A 15,138-nucleotide genomic window follows, 5' to 3' on the forward strand; every position below is an offset into this window, starting at 1 on the left:
TGGTAGCTCTTCATCCCAGCATACTACAGATCGAATATCAACTCCTTGCAGGCCATATTGGCTTTTGAGAAGCCGTTTTAAGATTTTAGGATATTTGACCCCTGTGACCTATAATAAAGGTCAAGGTTATTTATTTCAACAATCATGAAAGCCCTTCATCCTAGCATGTAAAGGTCCAATATCACATCTCTGGACATCTTGCTTAATGAGAAGATGTCATTAAAAGATTTTAGCCTACCTTTTAGTCTGTGACCTTGAATGAAGGTCAAGGTCATTCATTTCAAAGTCTAAAATGTATATTGTTTCTGAAAGGACCATGCATCAAGAATAACGATGTGCAAAAAGCAATTAGAATAGATCCCCTGAGACTTCAACAGAATAGTTAAAAAAAAAAAAAACTAAATGAATTCTGTTAACCTGTCTTACCTGAGCAAACATGACAGGTGCCCGGCCAACCGACCAAGAAATCAACACCTTTGGTGATTATTGTTGTAAGCTTTGTCTTGGGGGATACACATGTAGTAGGTAAATCGGTACAAAACAACACGACTAAAGGAGCATTATGAGTATTATGAGTTAATGGTGTAATAATCAAAATGGACAAGATGAACCCATGCAAATCACCATGTATCATCAAAGCAGTACGTATGGTTTGTTAACCATAAGAAAACAAGTTTTGCATTTAATTTTCATGATGCCCTGAATGGTAATTTTTGCAGAAGACAGATTTGGACATAAGGAAGCTTATAGTAGATCAGGCTTTGTTTTAAACTGCTGTATTATAATTAATTGTAAAATTATAAGGGAAATTATAGCTGTGGTATACGTTAACAATCAGTAATAAAACTTATAAATTAGTTTAGTTTTTATCAATTCTGCATTGATGTATTCATTAACATCTATAACATTGTCAATGCTTCAAAGACACAAAACTTCATTCGATAATTAAATAATTATCCCCAAATTCTATTGTATACTGACCGGTCAAAATGGATAACTTCTCCAAACTGAACCTTCTCTAAACTAGCCAAATATGTACCATGCATGATTGGTTTAGAGAAGTTCCACTGTATTAGGATACTATGGGTAAATATGAACTTAAACTGCGGGGTTTGTAAGGAAGGCCCACTTGGCTTACAATAAACTTCAATTGAAATGTAAAATCTAACCAGAAGACTAATGTTTCCACTCTTGAAGTCACTGATGGTGCTGTCCCGATCATACTGGTCAATGGCTCCGTGGAGGGAGAGACAAGGGTACGAGTGCTTCATCAGATCCTTCATCAGGTCATCTGCATGCTCCTGTTTGTCCACAAACACCAGTACACTGCCTTTCTCCTGGTAGATACCCAGCAGCTCCAGCAGCTTCAGAAACTTCTTTTCCTCGTCGATGACTATAACATGTTGTTCCACATCCTTACATACCACACTGCGACCACCCACTTGGACCTCAATTGGTTTGTTGAGGATCTTTCTGGCTAGGGCCTCCATCTGTCGTGGGAAGGTGGCTGAGAACATCACTGTCTGGCGGTCAGGCCGGATATTGTCCACAATTTTCATCACCTAAAAAAATTTAGATTAGTGGAGTTATGGTCATTTATTAAAGCAAATGATTAGAAGCAACTTCACTGACAGCAAATCTGTGTCTGAGTAGGGACCTGTCTGATAGTAAATCTGTCTGAGTAGGGAACTGTCTGATAGTAAATCTGTCTGAGTAGGGAACTGTCTGATAGTAAATCTGTCTGAGTAAGGAACTGTCTGATAGTAAATCTGTCTGAGTAGGGAACTGTCTGATAGTAAATCTGTCTGAGTAAGGAACTGTCTGATAGTAAATCTGTCTGAGTAGGGAACTGTCTGATAGTAAATCTGTCTGAGTAGGGAACTGTCTGATAGTAAATCTGTCTGAGTAGGGAACTGTCTGATAGTAAATCTGTCTGAGTAGGGAACTGTCTGATAGTAAATCTGTCTGAGTAGGGAACTGTCTGATAGTAAATCTGTGTCTGAGTAGGGAACTGTCTGATAGTAAATCTGTCTGAGTAGGGAACTGTCTGATAGTAAATCTGTCTGAGTAGGGAACTGTCTGATAGTAAATCTGTCTGGGTAGGGAACTGTCTGATAGTAAATCTGTCTGATAGTAAATCTGTCTGAGTAGGGAACTGTCTGATAGTAAATCTGTCTGAGTAAGGAACTGTCTGATAGTAAATCTGTCTGGGTAGGGAACTGTCTGATAGTAAATCTGTCTTGAGTAGGGAACTGTCTGGTAGTAAATCTGTCTTGAGTAGGGAACTGTCTGATAGTAAATCTGTCTGATAGTAAATCTGTCTGAGTAGGGAACTGTCTGATAGTAAATCTGTCTGAGTAAGGAACTGTCTGATAGTAAATCTGTCTGGGTAGGGAACTGTCTGATAGTAAATCTGTCTTGAGTAGGGAACTGTCTGATAGTAAATCTGTCTGATAGTAAATCTGTCCGAGTAGGGAACTGTCTGATAATAAATCTGTCTGAGTAGGGAACTGTCTGATAGTAAATCTGTCTGAGTAAGGAACTGTCTGATAGTAAATCTGTCTGAGTAGGGAACTGTCTGATAGTAAATCTGTCTGAGTAAGGAACTGTCTGATAGTAAATCTGTCTGATAGTAAATCTGTCTGAGTAAGGAACTGTCTGATAGTAAATCTGTCTGAGTAAGGAACTGTCTGATAGTAAATCTGTCTGAGTAGGGAACTGTCTGATAGTAAATCTGTCTGAGTAGGGAACTGTCTGATAGTAAATCTGTCTGAGTAGGGAACTGTCTGATAGTAAATCTGTCTGAGTAAGGAACTGTCTGATAGTAAATCTGTGTCTGAGTAAGGAACTGTCTGATAGTAAAGCTGTCTGAGTAGGGAACTGTCTGATAGTAAATCTGTCTGAGTAGGGACCTGTCTGATAGTAAATCTGTCTGGGTAGGGAACTGTCTGATAGTAAATCTGTCTGATAGTAAATCTGTCTGAGTAGGGAACTGTCTGATAGTAAATCTGTCTGAGTAAGGAACTGTCTGATAGTAAATCTGTCTGGGTAGGGAACTGTCTGATAGTAAATCTGTCTTGAGTAGGGAACTGTCTGGTAGTAAATCTGTCTTGAGTAGGGAACTGTCTGATAGTAAATCTGTCTGATAGTAAATCTGTCTGAGTAAGGAACTGTCTGATAGTAAATCTGTCTGGGTAGGGAACTGTCTGATAGTAAATCTGTCTTGAGTAGGGAACTGTCTGATAGTAAATCTGTCTGATAGTAAATCTGTCCGAGTAGTGAACTGTCTGATAATAAATCTGTCTGAGTAGGGAACTGTCTGATAGTAAATCTGTCTGAGTAAGGAACTGTCTGATAGTAAATCTGTCTGAGTAGGGAACTGTCTGATAGTAAATCTGTCTGAGTAAGGAACTGTCTGATAGTAAATCTGTCTGAGTAGGGAACTGTCTGATAGTAAATCTGTCTGAGTAAGGAACTGTCTGATAGTAAATCTGTCTGAGTAAGGAACTGTCTGATAGTAAATCTGTCTGAGTAGGGAACTGTCTGATAGTAAATCTGTCTGAGTAGGGAACTGTCTGATAGTAAATCTGTCTGAGTAGGGAACTGTCTGATAGTAAATCTGTCTGAGTAGGGAACTGTCTGATAGTAAATCTGTGTCTGAGTAGGGAACTGTCTGATAGTAAATCTGTCTGAGTAGGGAACTGTCTGATAGTAAATCTGTCTGAGTAGGGACCTGTCTGATAGTAAATCTGTCTGGGTAGGGAACTGTCTGATAGTAAATCTGTCTGATAGTAAATCTGTCTGAGTAGGGAACTGTCTGATAGTAAATCTGTCTGAGTAAGGAACTGTCTGATAGTAAATCTGTCTGGGTAGGGAACTGTCTGATAGTAAATCTGTCTTGAGTAGGGAACTGTCTGGTAGTAAATCTGTCTTGAGTAGGGAGCTGTCTGATAGTAAATCTGTCTGATAGTAAATCTGTCTGAGTAGGGAACTGTCTGATAGTAAATCTGTCTGAGTAAGGAACTGTCTGATAGTAAATCTGTCTGGGTAGGGAACTGTCTGATAGTAAATCTGTCTGAGTAGGGAACTGTCTGATAGTAAATCTGTCGGAGTAAGGAACTGTCTGATAGTAAATCTGTCTGAGTAGGGAACTGTCTGATAGTAAATCTGTCTGAGTAAGGAACTGTCTGATAGTAAATCTGTCTGATAGTAAATCTGTCTTGAGTAGGGAACTGTCTGATAGTAAATCTGTCTGAGTAAGGAACTGTCTGATAGTAAATCTGTCTGAGTAAGGAACTGTCTGATAGTAAATCTGTCTGAGTAGGGAACTGTCTGATAGTAAATGCTGACCTTGGGATATGTCGCCAGTACATGTCCATTTATGAATGTTCTCCATAACATTTATATTGTAAAACATCCTATCATAAAGCATCATTTCCTAGACCTATCGATGAATAGAAAACCACTTGTCAGGGATAATGAAATATTTGTTGAATGAGATTTTCAAATTTTTACCTGAGGTTCAAAACCCATGTCAAACATACGGTCTGCTTCATCCAATACTATGTAAGTGCATCTCCGAAGGTTTGTCACTCGACCTGAAAATGTTGTTAACAGATAAATACAATTATGGTATTATTGTTAAGAGAGATAATTGTTCAATACAATATCGCTATTATAACCCTGGTTTTCTCTTCCTTGGCATAATGCAGTATATTAACACTACTAGAGAAATTAACATTTTCATGCTACAAGTTTTCAACTATAAGGTACACCTTGTCAGGTTTACAAGTCAATTTGTTTTTCAATTATGCACTGAATGAAATCATAATATTTATCATAACATACAAAGTGTTTCAGTGATTTTTTAAGTAACCATTTCCTGATAGCAGCTGTAGATAATCACCATGGCAACAGTCTTCTGGCGTCTAATATCTCCATGACAACGGATGGTGTCAGTGTAGATCAACATAAATATAACTGGGTGACAATAAGAATGACCTGAATGCCTGATAGAGAGAAACAGATGGATTACACGGCATGTGTGGGATTCACGACAACACCTCACTCAAGCTGTTAAGTCACACGACAACACCCCACTCAAGCTGTTAAGTCACATGACAACACCCCACTCAAGTTGTTCAGTCACTTAGAGACAGTGTGGATTTCTGCAACTTGGATATTCTTTGAAAAATATTTTGTGGAATATGTAATTCTAATTGATACAATATAAATTGACAGCGATGAAAACATTATGATGAAACAGGACCTACTATAATGGTACAGAACACTGCATATATCTGTCAAATATCCAAACACTTACTGTGTGGCCCATGTAATTACCTGCTGTTATAGAATCACATATTGGAACATCTGAATGACAGAACAAATTACGTGTCCTACGAGTGGTTTGGATATGCGGCCTTCTATTGTACAATGTTTCCCTATATATGATCCTCTCTAAGACGAGAATCTCTGCGGCCTTCTATTGTACAATGTTTCCCTATACATGTATATGATCCTCTCTAAGACGGGAATCTCAGAACTCACCGTTATTGGCAGACAACATGTCAATCATGCGTCCTGGAGTACACACAATAATTTCACATCCACGCTTGAGTTCAGCAATCTGTTCTGAGATACCAGTTCCACCGTACACACACACAGCACGAAGGCCTAGTGGCTTGGCAAACTTCTTACATTCAATTGTGATCTGCATGGCAAGTTCTCTGGTCGGTGTCATCACCACAGCTGTCAGTCAGCAAAAAACAGGTTTTCATGAGTATACAACACACACCTTCTTTAACAGAGCCTTTATACTCTATCACTCATGAAACTGACAAAGCAGCGACATGGAGCGAAAACAAACATATTTACAGACCAGAGGCACAAAGTGTAAAGTGATTTAGTATAGAACAGTTATATTTCAACATCTCAACTTCTTTATCATACTGTATATCTACATTATATTGTGTATAGTCTAGCTTTATTAATCATCAAATTATGGACAAGGGGCATACAATTCCACCTGCCTGATGTCTAGGCTTAAGTTAAGTAGATTTAATGTCACGGCTGGTAAAAACTAGAATTTTCCAAAATGTTTATTTAAGCATTGAACTGCTTTCAGTTGGAAGTTATGGGCTGATGAATGCCAACTGGACAAAGGCAAATTCAACATGAAGCGCTAGCTGAAAGCAGTTCAATGCTTATATTTACACTTGACAACGATTTTTAAAGACTATATCCAGGAATTTTGCTCCAACGATGAATGAACAAATTATTATCGTCAAAGACGGAACAGCCTTTTCAACAGCCATCTTTCATTATCGCCGACGTGACAATTATGACGTCACTGTATCAATGACGTCATAATAAAGATTTGGAAGTTATGGACTCATAACTTCCAAATGAGCTTGGTAAAGTTATATAGTGGGACTGCAGTGTAAATGTAAATATCTATCAGTATTCTGGTTTTACACCTTTAAATTTGTGTGTGTAGACTGTGTATATTTCTGATACGGCTACATGTGCATGTTTAAAACTTGTGTTATGTTAATTAACCCACCTATAGGTCCATCGTCCTCATCCAGTTCTGGTTGATCCTTGATGTGACGAAACATTGGGATAAGAAAAGCCAGAGTTTTACCACTGCCAGTCTTGGCTATCCCAATCAGGTCCTTTCCACTCATAGTGGCAGGGATAGCTTGTGCCTGGATTGGCGTGGGCTTTTCATAATCATGTCTGAAGCATCAAATATTTGGTTAGCAAAATTCAAGATGAACACAGATTATTGATATTTTACTAGATATTTGTTAAGAAGATATTCAGGTTGAAATTGAAGTACACTCAGAAATAGGATGCAGAACCAGTATGAGGTACAATATAAAGCAGATCAGTATCGAACATCCTATCCTCTTATAACAAAGACTTATCAAACATCCTATTCTCTTACAACAAAGACTTATCAAACATCCTATTCTCTTACAACAAAGACTTATCAAACATCCAACCCTCTTATAACAAAGACTTATCAAACATCCAACTCTCTTACAACAAAGACTTATCAAACATCCTATTATCTTACAACAAAGACTTATCAAACATCCAACCCTCTTACAACAAAGACTTATCAAACATCCAACCCTCTTACAACAAAGACTTATCAAACATCCAACCCTCTTACAACAAAGATTTATCAAACATCCTATTCTCTTACAACAAAGACTTATCAAACATCCAACCCTCTTACAACAAAGACTTATCAAACATCCAACCAACCCTCTTATAACAAAGACTTATCAAACATCCAACCCCCTGAAATGTTTTTATCTTTCACAATCTGTCAATGTTTGAGGACAGAACTGATACTTTGTTACTTACCTCTTAAATGCATCCATGATTTTTTTGCTACAGCCACACTGAGCCCAAGATTTGATTGGTTTGGGACAGTTCTTACCGCGAACTTTAATGTCCTCCAGTTCAATCCTGTAGGCATCAACCTCTGTAACACATAACAATTATACAAATTCTACCTAAAAAAGTTAGAATGCATTTCAATAGAAATAAAACAAATAATAGTCAAAAATGTGATTTCCCTATATAAACTATAGCAAAGTTTACTCCTTCCCCAGGGCAAACGTGAGACCCCAGGGTCATGAAATTCCCAATTTTGGTAAATGACCTTACATATGTAAGACCTTTCAATCTGTGAAACGTGTTTGACTCTGCCATATCTGGAAGTTTAGAAGATTTTTGAAATTCTAGTCAATTTGACCATTATGGGCCCCGTCCCTCAGGTCCCTGGGTGGTTGGGACCAAATAATTTGCTAACTTTTGGCGATGGTAGATTCCAGCAAAATTTCACTGAAATTGGTTCAGGAGTTTCTGTGAAGAAGTCAAAATTGTAAATTGTTTACGGACAGATGACTCACGACGACGGACAAAAGGTGATTAGAATAAATCAATTGAGACTTTTATATAAAATGTATAAGACTTGATTTTAAAGGTGATATTAACTCAGGACACAAGTTTTGCCTACCTTCTGATGTCATCTTTCGTATCTCGGGAACTTCTACATAAAAATCCTTCCGAAATGGAGCATAGTATATCCTAGTATGGTCCACTACCAGTAGTTCCTACAATGTAACAATTCACAAGATTTTATGTCTGTAGGTTTTATATGTATGGAGGGAGTAGTATAGGTGATGTTTAGGAAAACCATGAATGCACAATCATGTTACAAAATGACAGATGTGGCTGCCATGTCAAAGGTTTTACGAGGCTGAAAAACAGCAACACTTCGTGTGGAACTGGAGAGGAAGTTTAAAATGTGTTTTTGAAGATAGCTGCCATGTCAGCCATCTTGGATTTTGGATTGATCCGAAAAATAACAACACTTGGTCAGTACCATCTCAGAATCATTCCAGGCAAGTTTCAACTCAATCCCACCAGTGGAACTTCTCAACCTGTACCTGACAAGTTAGGACCGTCTGGTATCTCAAAGTAACCACATGTGGTTACACCATGACAAGTTAGGACCGTCTGGTATATCAAAGTAACCACATGTGGGTACACCATGACAAGTTAGGACTGTCTGGTGTATCAAAGTAACCGCATGTGGGTACACCATGACAAGTTAGGACTGTCTGGTGTATCAAAGTAACCACATGTGGGTACACCATGACAAGTTAGGACTGTCTGGTGTATCAAAGTAACCACATGTGGGTACACCATGACAAGTTAGGACTGTCTGGTGTATCAAAGTAACCTCATGTGGGTACACCATGACAAGTTAGGACTGTCTGGTGTATCAAAGTAACCACATGTGGGTACACCATGACAAGTTAGGACTGTCTGGTGTATCAAAGTAACCACATGTGGGTACACCATGACAAGTAAAGACTGTCTGGTATATCAAAGTAACCACATGTGGGTACACCATGACAAGTTAGGACTGTCTGGTGTATCAAAGTAACCACATGTGGGTACACCATGACAAGTAAAGACTGTCTGGTGTATCAAAGTAACCACATGTGGGTACACCATGACAAGTTAGGACTGTCTGGTATCTCAAAGTAACCACATGTGGGTACACCATGACAAGTTAGGACCGTCTGGTATATCAAAGTAACCACATGTGGGTACACCATGACAAGTAAAGACTGTCTGGTATCTCAAAGTAACCACATGTGGGTACACCATGACAAGTTAGGACTGTCTGGTATCTCAAAGTAACCACATGTGGGTACACCATGACAAGTTAGGACCGTCTGGTATATCAAAGTAACCACATGTGGGTACACCATGACAAGTAAAGACTGTCTGGTATCTCAAAGTAACAACATGTGGGTACACCATGACAAGTTAGGACTGTCTGGTATCTCAAAGTAACCACATGTGGGTACACCATGACAAGTTAGGACCGTCTGGTGTATCAAAGTAACCACATGTGGGTACACCATGACAAGTTAGGACCGTCTGGTATATCAAAGTAACCACATGTGGGTACACCATGACAAGTAAAGACTGTCTGGTATCTCAAAGTAACCACATGTTGGTACACCATGACAAGTTAGGACTGTCTGGTGTCTCAATGTAGCCACATGTGGGTACACCATGACAAGTAAGGACTGTCTGGAGTATCAAAGTAACCACATGTGGGTACACCATGACAAGTTAGGACCGTCTGGTGTCTCAATGTAGCCACATGTGGGTACACCATGACAAGTAAGGACTGTCTGGAGTATCAAAGTAACCACATGTTGGTACACCATGACAAGTTAGGACCGTCTGGTGTATCAAAGTAACCACATGTGGGTACACCATGACAAGTAAAGACTGTCTGGTATCTCAAAGTAACCACATGTGGGTACACCATGACAAGTTAGGACTGTCTGGTGTCTCAATGTAGCCACATGTGGGTACACCATGACAAGTAAGGACTGTCTGGAGTATCAAAGTAACCACATGTTGGTACACCATGACAAGTTAGGACCGTCTGGTGTATCAAAGTAACCACATGGGGGTACACCATGACAAGTTAGGACTGTGTGGTGTCTCAATGTAGCCACATGTGGTTACACCATCTATCAAAGGTATCAAAATCTTTATAAGGGCTTTCATTTAATAGTTAAACCTACCTTTTTGCTGTTTTTAATTTTTGCCATGGTGGAGTCTAAATCCTCTTCTTCCTCTTCTGATGAATACTAAAATGAGAATGACGAACTGTAAAATAACTAGACAATTGTGACAAATACTGACAATGATGTACTGTCTGATAATGATCTTGTATATCAAAGTTCATATATCATATAGCAACTCCAATATAATGTGGAAACCTAACCATAATTTTAAAATCAAAGTCCAGAAAACTTTCATATGCCACATAGAATTCATGATTCTTCGATACCAGATAAACAGATATATACCACACAAGGCAAATTCTAGAAATATACATCTCTAACTTTGTTTGAAGCAAGGCATACTGATTTTTTAAAAATTTTCAACTATTGTTTACAAATTCTTCAAACAAAGAGATAGTACAAAAGAATGACCTGTGTGAGAAGGTAAAACCTACCTCCATGGCATCCACATTGTTTAACATGAGTTCTCCCTTGTGTAGTGATGTGTCTGTTTTAGTCTTCACCACACCTGTAATCATTGTCACCTTTCCTAGTGCTGCATCGTTCTGAAAATACGCAAAATGTTTGGTAATATATCGACCATGTCAACCTCTGTAACCTCAGATGAGGGAGCCCATGTCAACCTCTGTAACCTCAGATGAGGGAGCCCATGTCAACCTCTGTAACCTCAGATGAGGGAGCATTTCTGTCCTTGAGGAGAATGTTTCACATGAACTTGCATACATGTAGGTGTCAATCACCTCAGGTTATTATCAAGTCATTATGTACATCTTTATATCACAATTTGAAATATTAATAAAAACAAGTGACCACAAAAGATTTCTTTAAAACCTTATTTCAGAAAAACTATTGACAGGTGCTTTATTCAGTAAATACAGCACTTGAATTTCATGACATCTTCTGTGGGATTATGATGACATCTACTGTGGGATTATAATGACATCTACTGTGGGATTATAATGATGACATCTACTGTGGGATTATGATGACATCTACTGTGGGATTATGATGACATCTACTGTGGGATTATAGTGACATCTACTGTGGGATTATAATGACAACTACTGTGGGATTATAATGACATCTACTGTGGGATTATAATGACATCTACTGTGGGATTATAATGACATCTACTGTGGGATTATGATGACATCTACTGTGGGATTATGATGACAACTACTGTGGGATTATAATGACATCTACTGTGGGATTATAATGACATCTACTGTGGGATTATAATGACAACTACTGTGGGATTATAATGACATCTACTGTGGGATTATGATGACATCTACTGTGGGATTATGATGACATCTACTGTGGGATTATAATGACAACTACTGTGGGATTATAATGACATCTACTGTGGGATTATAATGACATCTACTGTGGGATTATAATGACAACTACTGTGGGATTATAATGACATCTACTGTGGGATTATAATGACATCTACTGTGGGATTATAATGACATCTACTGTGGGATTATGATGACATCTACTGTGGGATTATGATGACATCTACTGTGGGATTATAACGACATCTACTGTGGGATTATAATCATGACATTCAGCTCTCATGATTTGTTTGGCATATATAATTGAACAAATGGTGTCATGTCCTGAGTCTGAATATAACTGTGATTGATTATTTTTTTAAACAGAAAGTCTTTTTGAGTTGGTATTACTGACATATAGAACTACACATTCTTTTGCATGTGAACCCAATTATAGCAATGGCAGAAATTAATACTAGTATAATTATACTTACATTAGCACCATTTTCTGATTTAACACCTGTTTTCTGTTCCTTATCTTTATTTGACTTATCTTCAATATTCTGGAAACACAAAAGATATAATTACATCATCAAATAAAAATCATTACCAATGACTTTACATCATCACCAATGATTGCATTGTCAACAATGATTACATGTACATCATCATCAATAATTACATCATCACCAATAATTACATCATCACCTATAATTACATCATCATCAATTATTACTTCATTATCTTAGTCGCAGGGGATGTTCACACGTACAGTTATTTAAGGGGAAGGGGACGTCCACACTAACAATTATTTTAGGGGGAGGGGGGTTTTAATGTCTAACAGTCTGCCAGGGCACGCTCATTAAATCTGAACAATGAAAAATTTAGGCATTGATATATCTTCCTGGAAAAGTATTCATTTTTCAGTTTGGCTAGCCAAATGCTTTATGTGGACTTTTAAAGCTTAACACAGATTTACAAACTAAATCTCATGGACAGTAAAAAGGCCATGTTATGATTTGAATTAATTAAGGATTTTGTCAAAGCATAGATTTCATAGCTTAAGACATAATATATTTTCAGAAAAAAAAAAATGCTTTACCGACCGAATTGTTTTACAGTCAAACCTGCTCTAGCGATTGCTTGTATATAATGACCACCTGCCTATAACGACCAATTTTGAAATTCACAGTGAGATTTTACTATATAACGACCCTCTGTATAGCGACCACCTGTCTAATGTGTCGAATGTCAGTCATCTGATCTTCTGCTCTCAGCAATCATCCCTCATAAAATCCCCGAAAAATTCAGAACATCGACCCTGGCCTGATTATGTAAACAAAACACCCCTACTGCCTGTTAGCCTATAATTACCAAAGCTGCCCTGGCCTAGGGCTCATGAGAGAGGAGTCGGGTCACCACGGTGTCGCTTGTGTTACATTACAACTATGCTGTAAGGTTGCTTCACTTGACCTGGTCAGCTTATTTTGTGATTACACTAGGATACATCACTTCAAGAACAAATACTGGTCATATCTGTTAACAAGATTTACTCACATGAAAGCCAATAATGCTTTTCTTAATCATAGATGTTGGGATTAGCGTTTATACTACCGCCATCTTTAATTAGTCAATACTAATAAAAAGTCAACTGCAACAAATATCCAGATTTCAATTTGGGTCAAAAGAAAAATCTTTTATTTTAAGAAGTTAGTTTATGTCACAAAATAATTAGTTGTAACACAAACATAATTAATTAATTATTGTGTTATTTTTCTACTTAAGAAAGAAAGGGAGATAATTTGAAAGTAATATTTCAAAACAAAATAGAAAAAAATTAACTTTTGTATCCATTCGACCATTTTGAGTTATTTTTGTCAAGGACTCCACAAAATCATATTTTATTCCTGGGGGTTTAATGGAAATTTTGTTTTGATGAAGATGTAACCCTTCATATCTATAGATAATAATTATATACAATATATATATAACGTGTATGCATGCACTGATTTCACTTCTGAAAATGTTAAAACTGACTGGTCTACTGAATGCCCTGTTAAATGACAATTATCTATGGTAGTTACACGTTAACTGGTAGGTGCAATAATTTTCACCTGTCTATAAACGCATTCTGTCTATAGTGACCGCTTTTCTGCCTTCCCTTAGGCGGTCTTTATAGACAGGTTAACTAGTAAAATGAATCTATCATATAGGGAAACAAAAAGAAGAAACAACATTGTTTTCTGACATATATGATACCACCTCACCTGCATATAGGCATCCAAAGGATCTAGTTCATTATCATCATCTTTTGATCCATCATCAACAATATCATCATCATCATCATCATCTTCTAAACTCCAAATCTTCGTGGGAGGAGCAATATTTATAGGGGCAAGCTCTTTTGTCTTTTTCCTCTCTGCTCTCCAATGCTCAATTCTTTCTCTTCGTTTTTGCATTTCCATCTCGAGTCTTTTCTGTTCCTCTTCCTTATCAAGTGGTTCATCTCTCACACTTAATTCTCCTTCTCTATATGGTAACTTCCTTTCTGGTGATGTATCCTTTGTTTTCGATTTATCAGGTGTTTTAGATCTCTTGTCCCGCCTTTCAAATATAAACATAGGATATAAGATTAATATAAATCTAAATTGATGACCAATTTATTGAATATGATCAATTATCATTTTAAAAACAAGTATTGCAGATTTTAATTTAACTTATTTTATTAAACAGACTTGAGAGGGAATTATATGTATCGCCTGTCCCACATTGTCAGTATAGTTACACCTACATGTAATTATATGTCTCACCTGTCCCACATTGTCAGTATAGTTACACCTACATGTAATTATATGTATCGCCTGTCCCACATTGTCAGTATAGTTACACCTACATGTAATTATATGTCTCACCTGTCCCCCATTGTCATCATAGTTACACTTACATGTAATTATATCTCTCACCTGTCCCACATTGTCATCATAGTTACACCTACATGTAATTATATCTCTCACCTGTCCCACATTGTCAGTATAGTTACACCTACATGTAATTATATCTCTTACCTGTCCCACATTGTCAGTATAGTTACACCTACATGTAATTATATGTCTCACCTGTCCCACATTGTCAGTATAGTTACACCTACATGTAATTATATCTCTCACCTGTCCCACATTGTCAGTATAGTTACACCTACATGTAATTATATGTCTCACCTGTCCCACATTGTCAGTATAGTTACACCTACATGTAATTATATGTCTCACCTGTCCCACATTGTCAGTATAGTTACACCTACATGTAATTATATGTCTCACCTGTCCCACATTGTCAGTATAGTTACACTTACATGTAATTATATGTCTCACCTGTCCCACATTGTCAGTATAGTTACACATACATGTAATTATATGTCTCACCTGTCCCCCATTGTCAGTATAGTTACACCTACATGTAATTATATGTCTCACCTGTCCCACATTGTCAGTATAGTTACACCTACATGTAATTATATGTCTCACCTGTCCCACATTGTCAGTATAGTTACACCTACATGTAATTATATCTCTCACCTGTCCCCCATTGTCAGTATAGTTACACCTACATGTAATTATGTCTCACCTGTCCCACATTGTCAGTATAGTTACACATACATGTAATTATATGTCTCACCTGTCCCACATTGTCAGTATAGTTACACCTACATGTAATTATAT

The 15,138-nt window shown here is 37.4% G+C and overlaps 1 protein-coding gene across 1 annotated transcript in view; it reads right to left on the reverse strand.

The window, feature by feature from the left end:
- LOC117322907 (probable ATP-dependent RNA helicase DDX46) overlaps positions 1-15,138 on the reverse strand; it is a 40,001-nt gene that overhangs the window by 16,814 nt on the left and 8,049 nt on the right. Inside the window, exons 3-12 of the mRNA XM_033877860.1 lie at positions 13,687-14,023; positions 11,914-11,982; positions 10,577-10,687; positions 10,140-10,205; positions 8,039-8,135; positions 7,381-7,501; positions 6,566-6,741; positions 5,551-5,751; positions 4,516-4,598; positions 1,170-1,562 (exon numbers count right to left, since the gene is read on the reverse strand). Of these exons, the coding sequence (XP_033733751.1) occupies positions 1,170-1,562; positions 4,516-4,598; positions 5,551-5,751; positions 6,566-6,741; positions 7,381-7,501; positions 8,039-8,135; positions 10,140-10,205; positions 10,577-10,687; positions 11,914-11,982; positions 13,687-14,023 (1,654 nt within the window). The remainder of the gene's footprint in view (positions 1-1,169; positions 1,563-4,515; positions 4,599-5,550; positions 5,752-6,565; positions 6,742-7,380; positions 7,502-8,038; positions 8,136-10,139; positions 10,206-10,576; positions 10,688-11,913; positions 11,983-13,686; positions 14,024-15,138) is intronic.

This window comes from Pecten maximus, chromosome 1 (assembly GCF_902652985.1).
Source record: "Pecten maximus chromosome 1, xPecMax1.1, whole genome shotgun sequence".
In the NCBI taxonomy this organism is placed as follows: domain Eukaryota; kingdom Metazoa; phylum Mollusca; class Bivalvia; order Pectinida; family Pectinidae; genus Pecten; species Pecten maximus.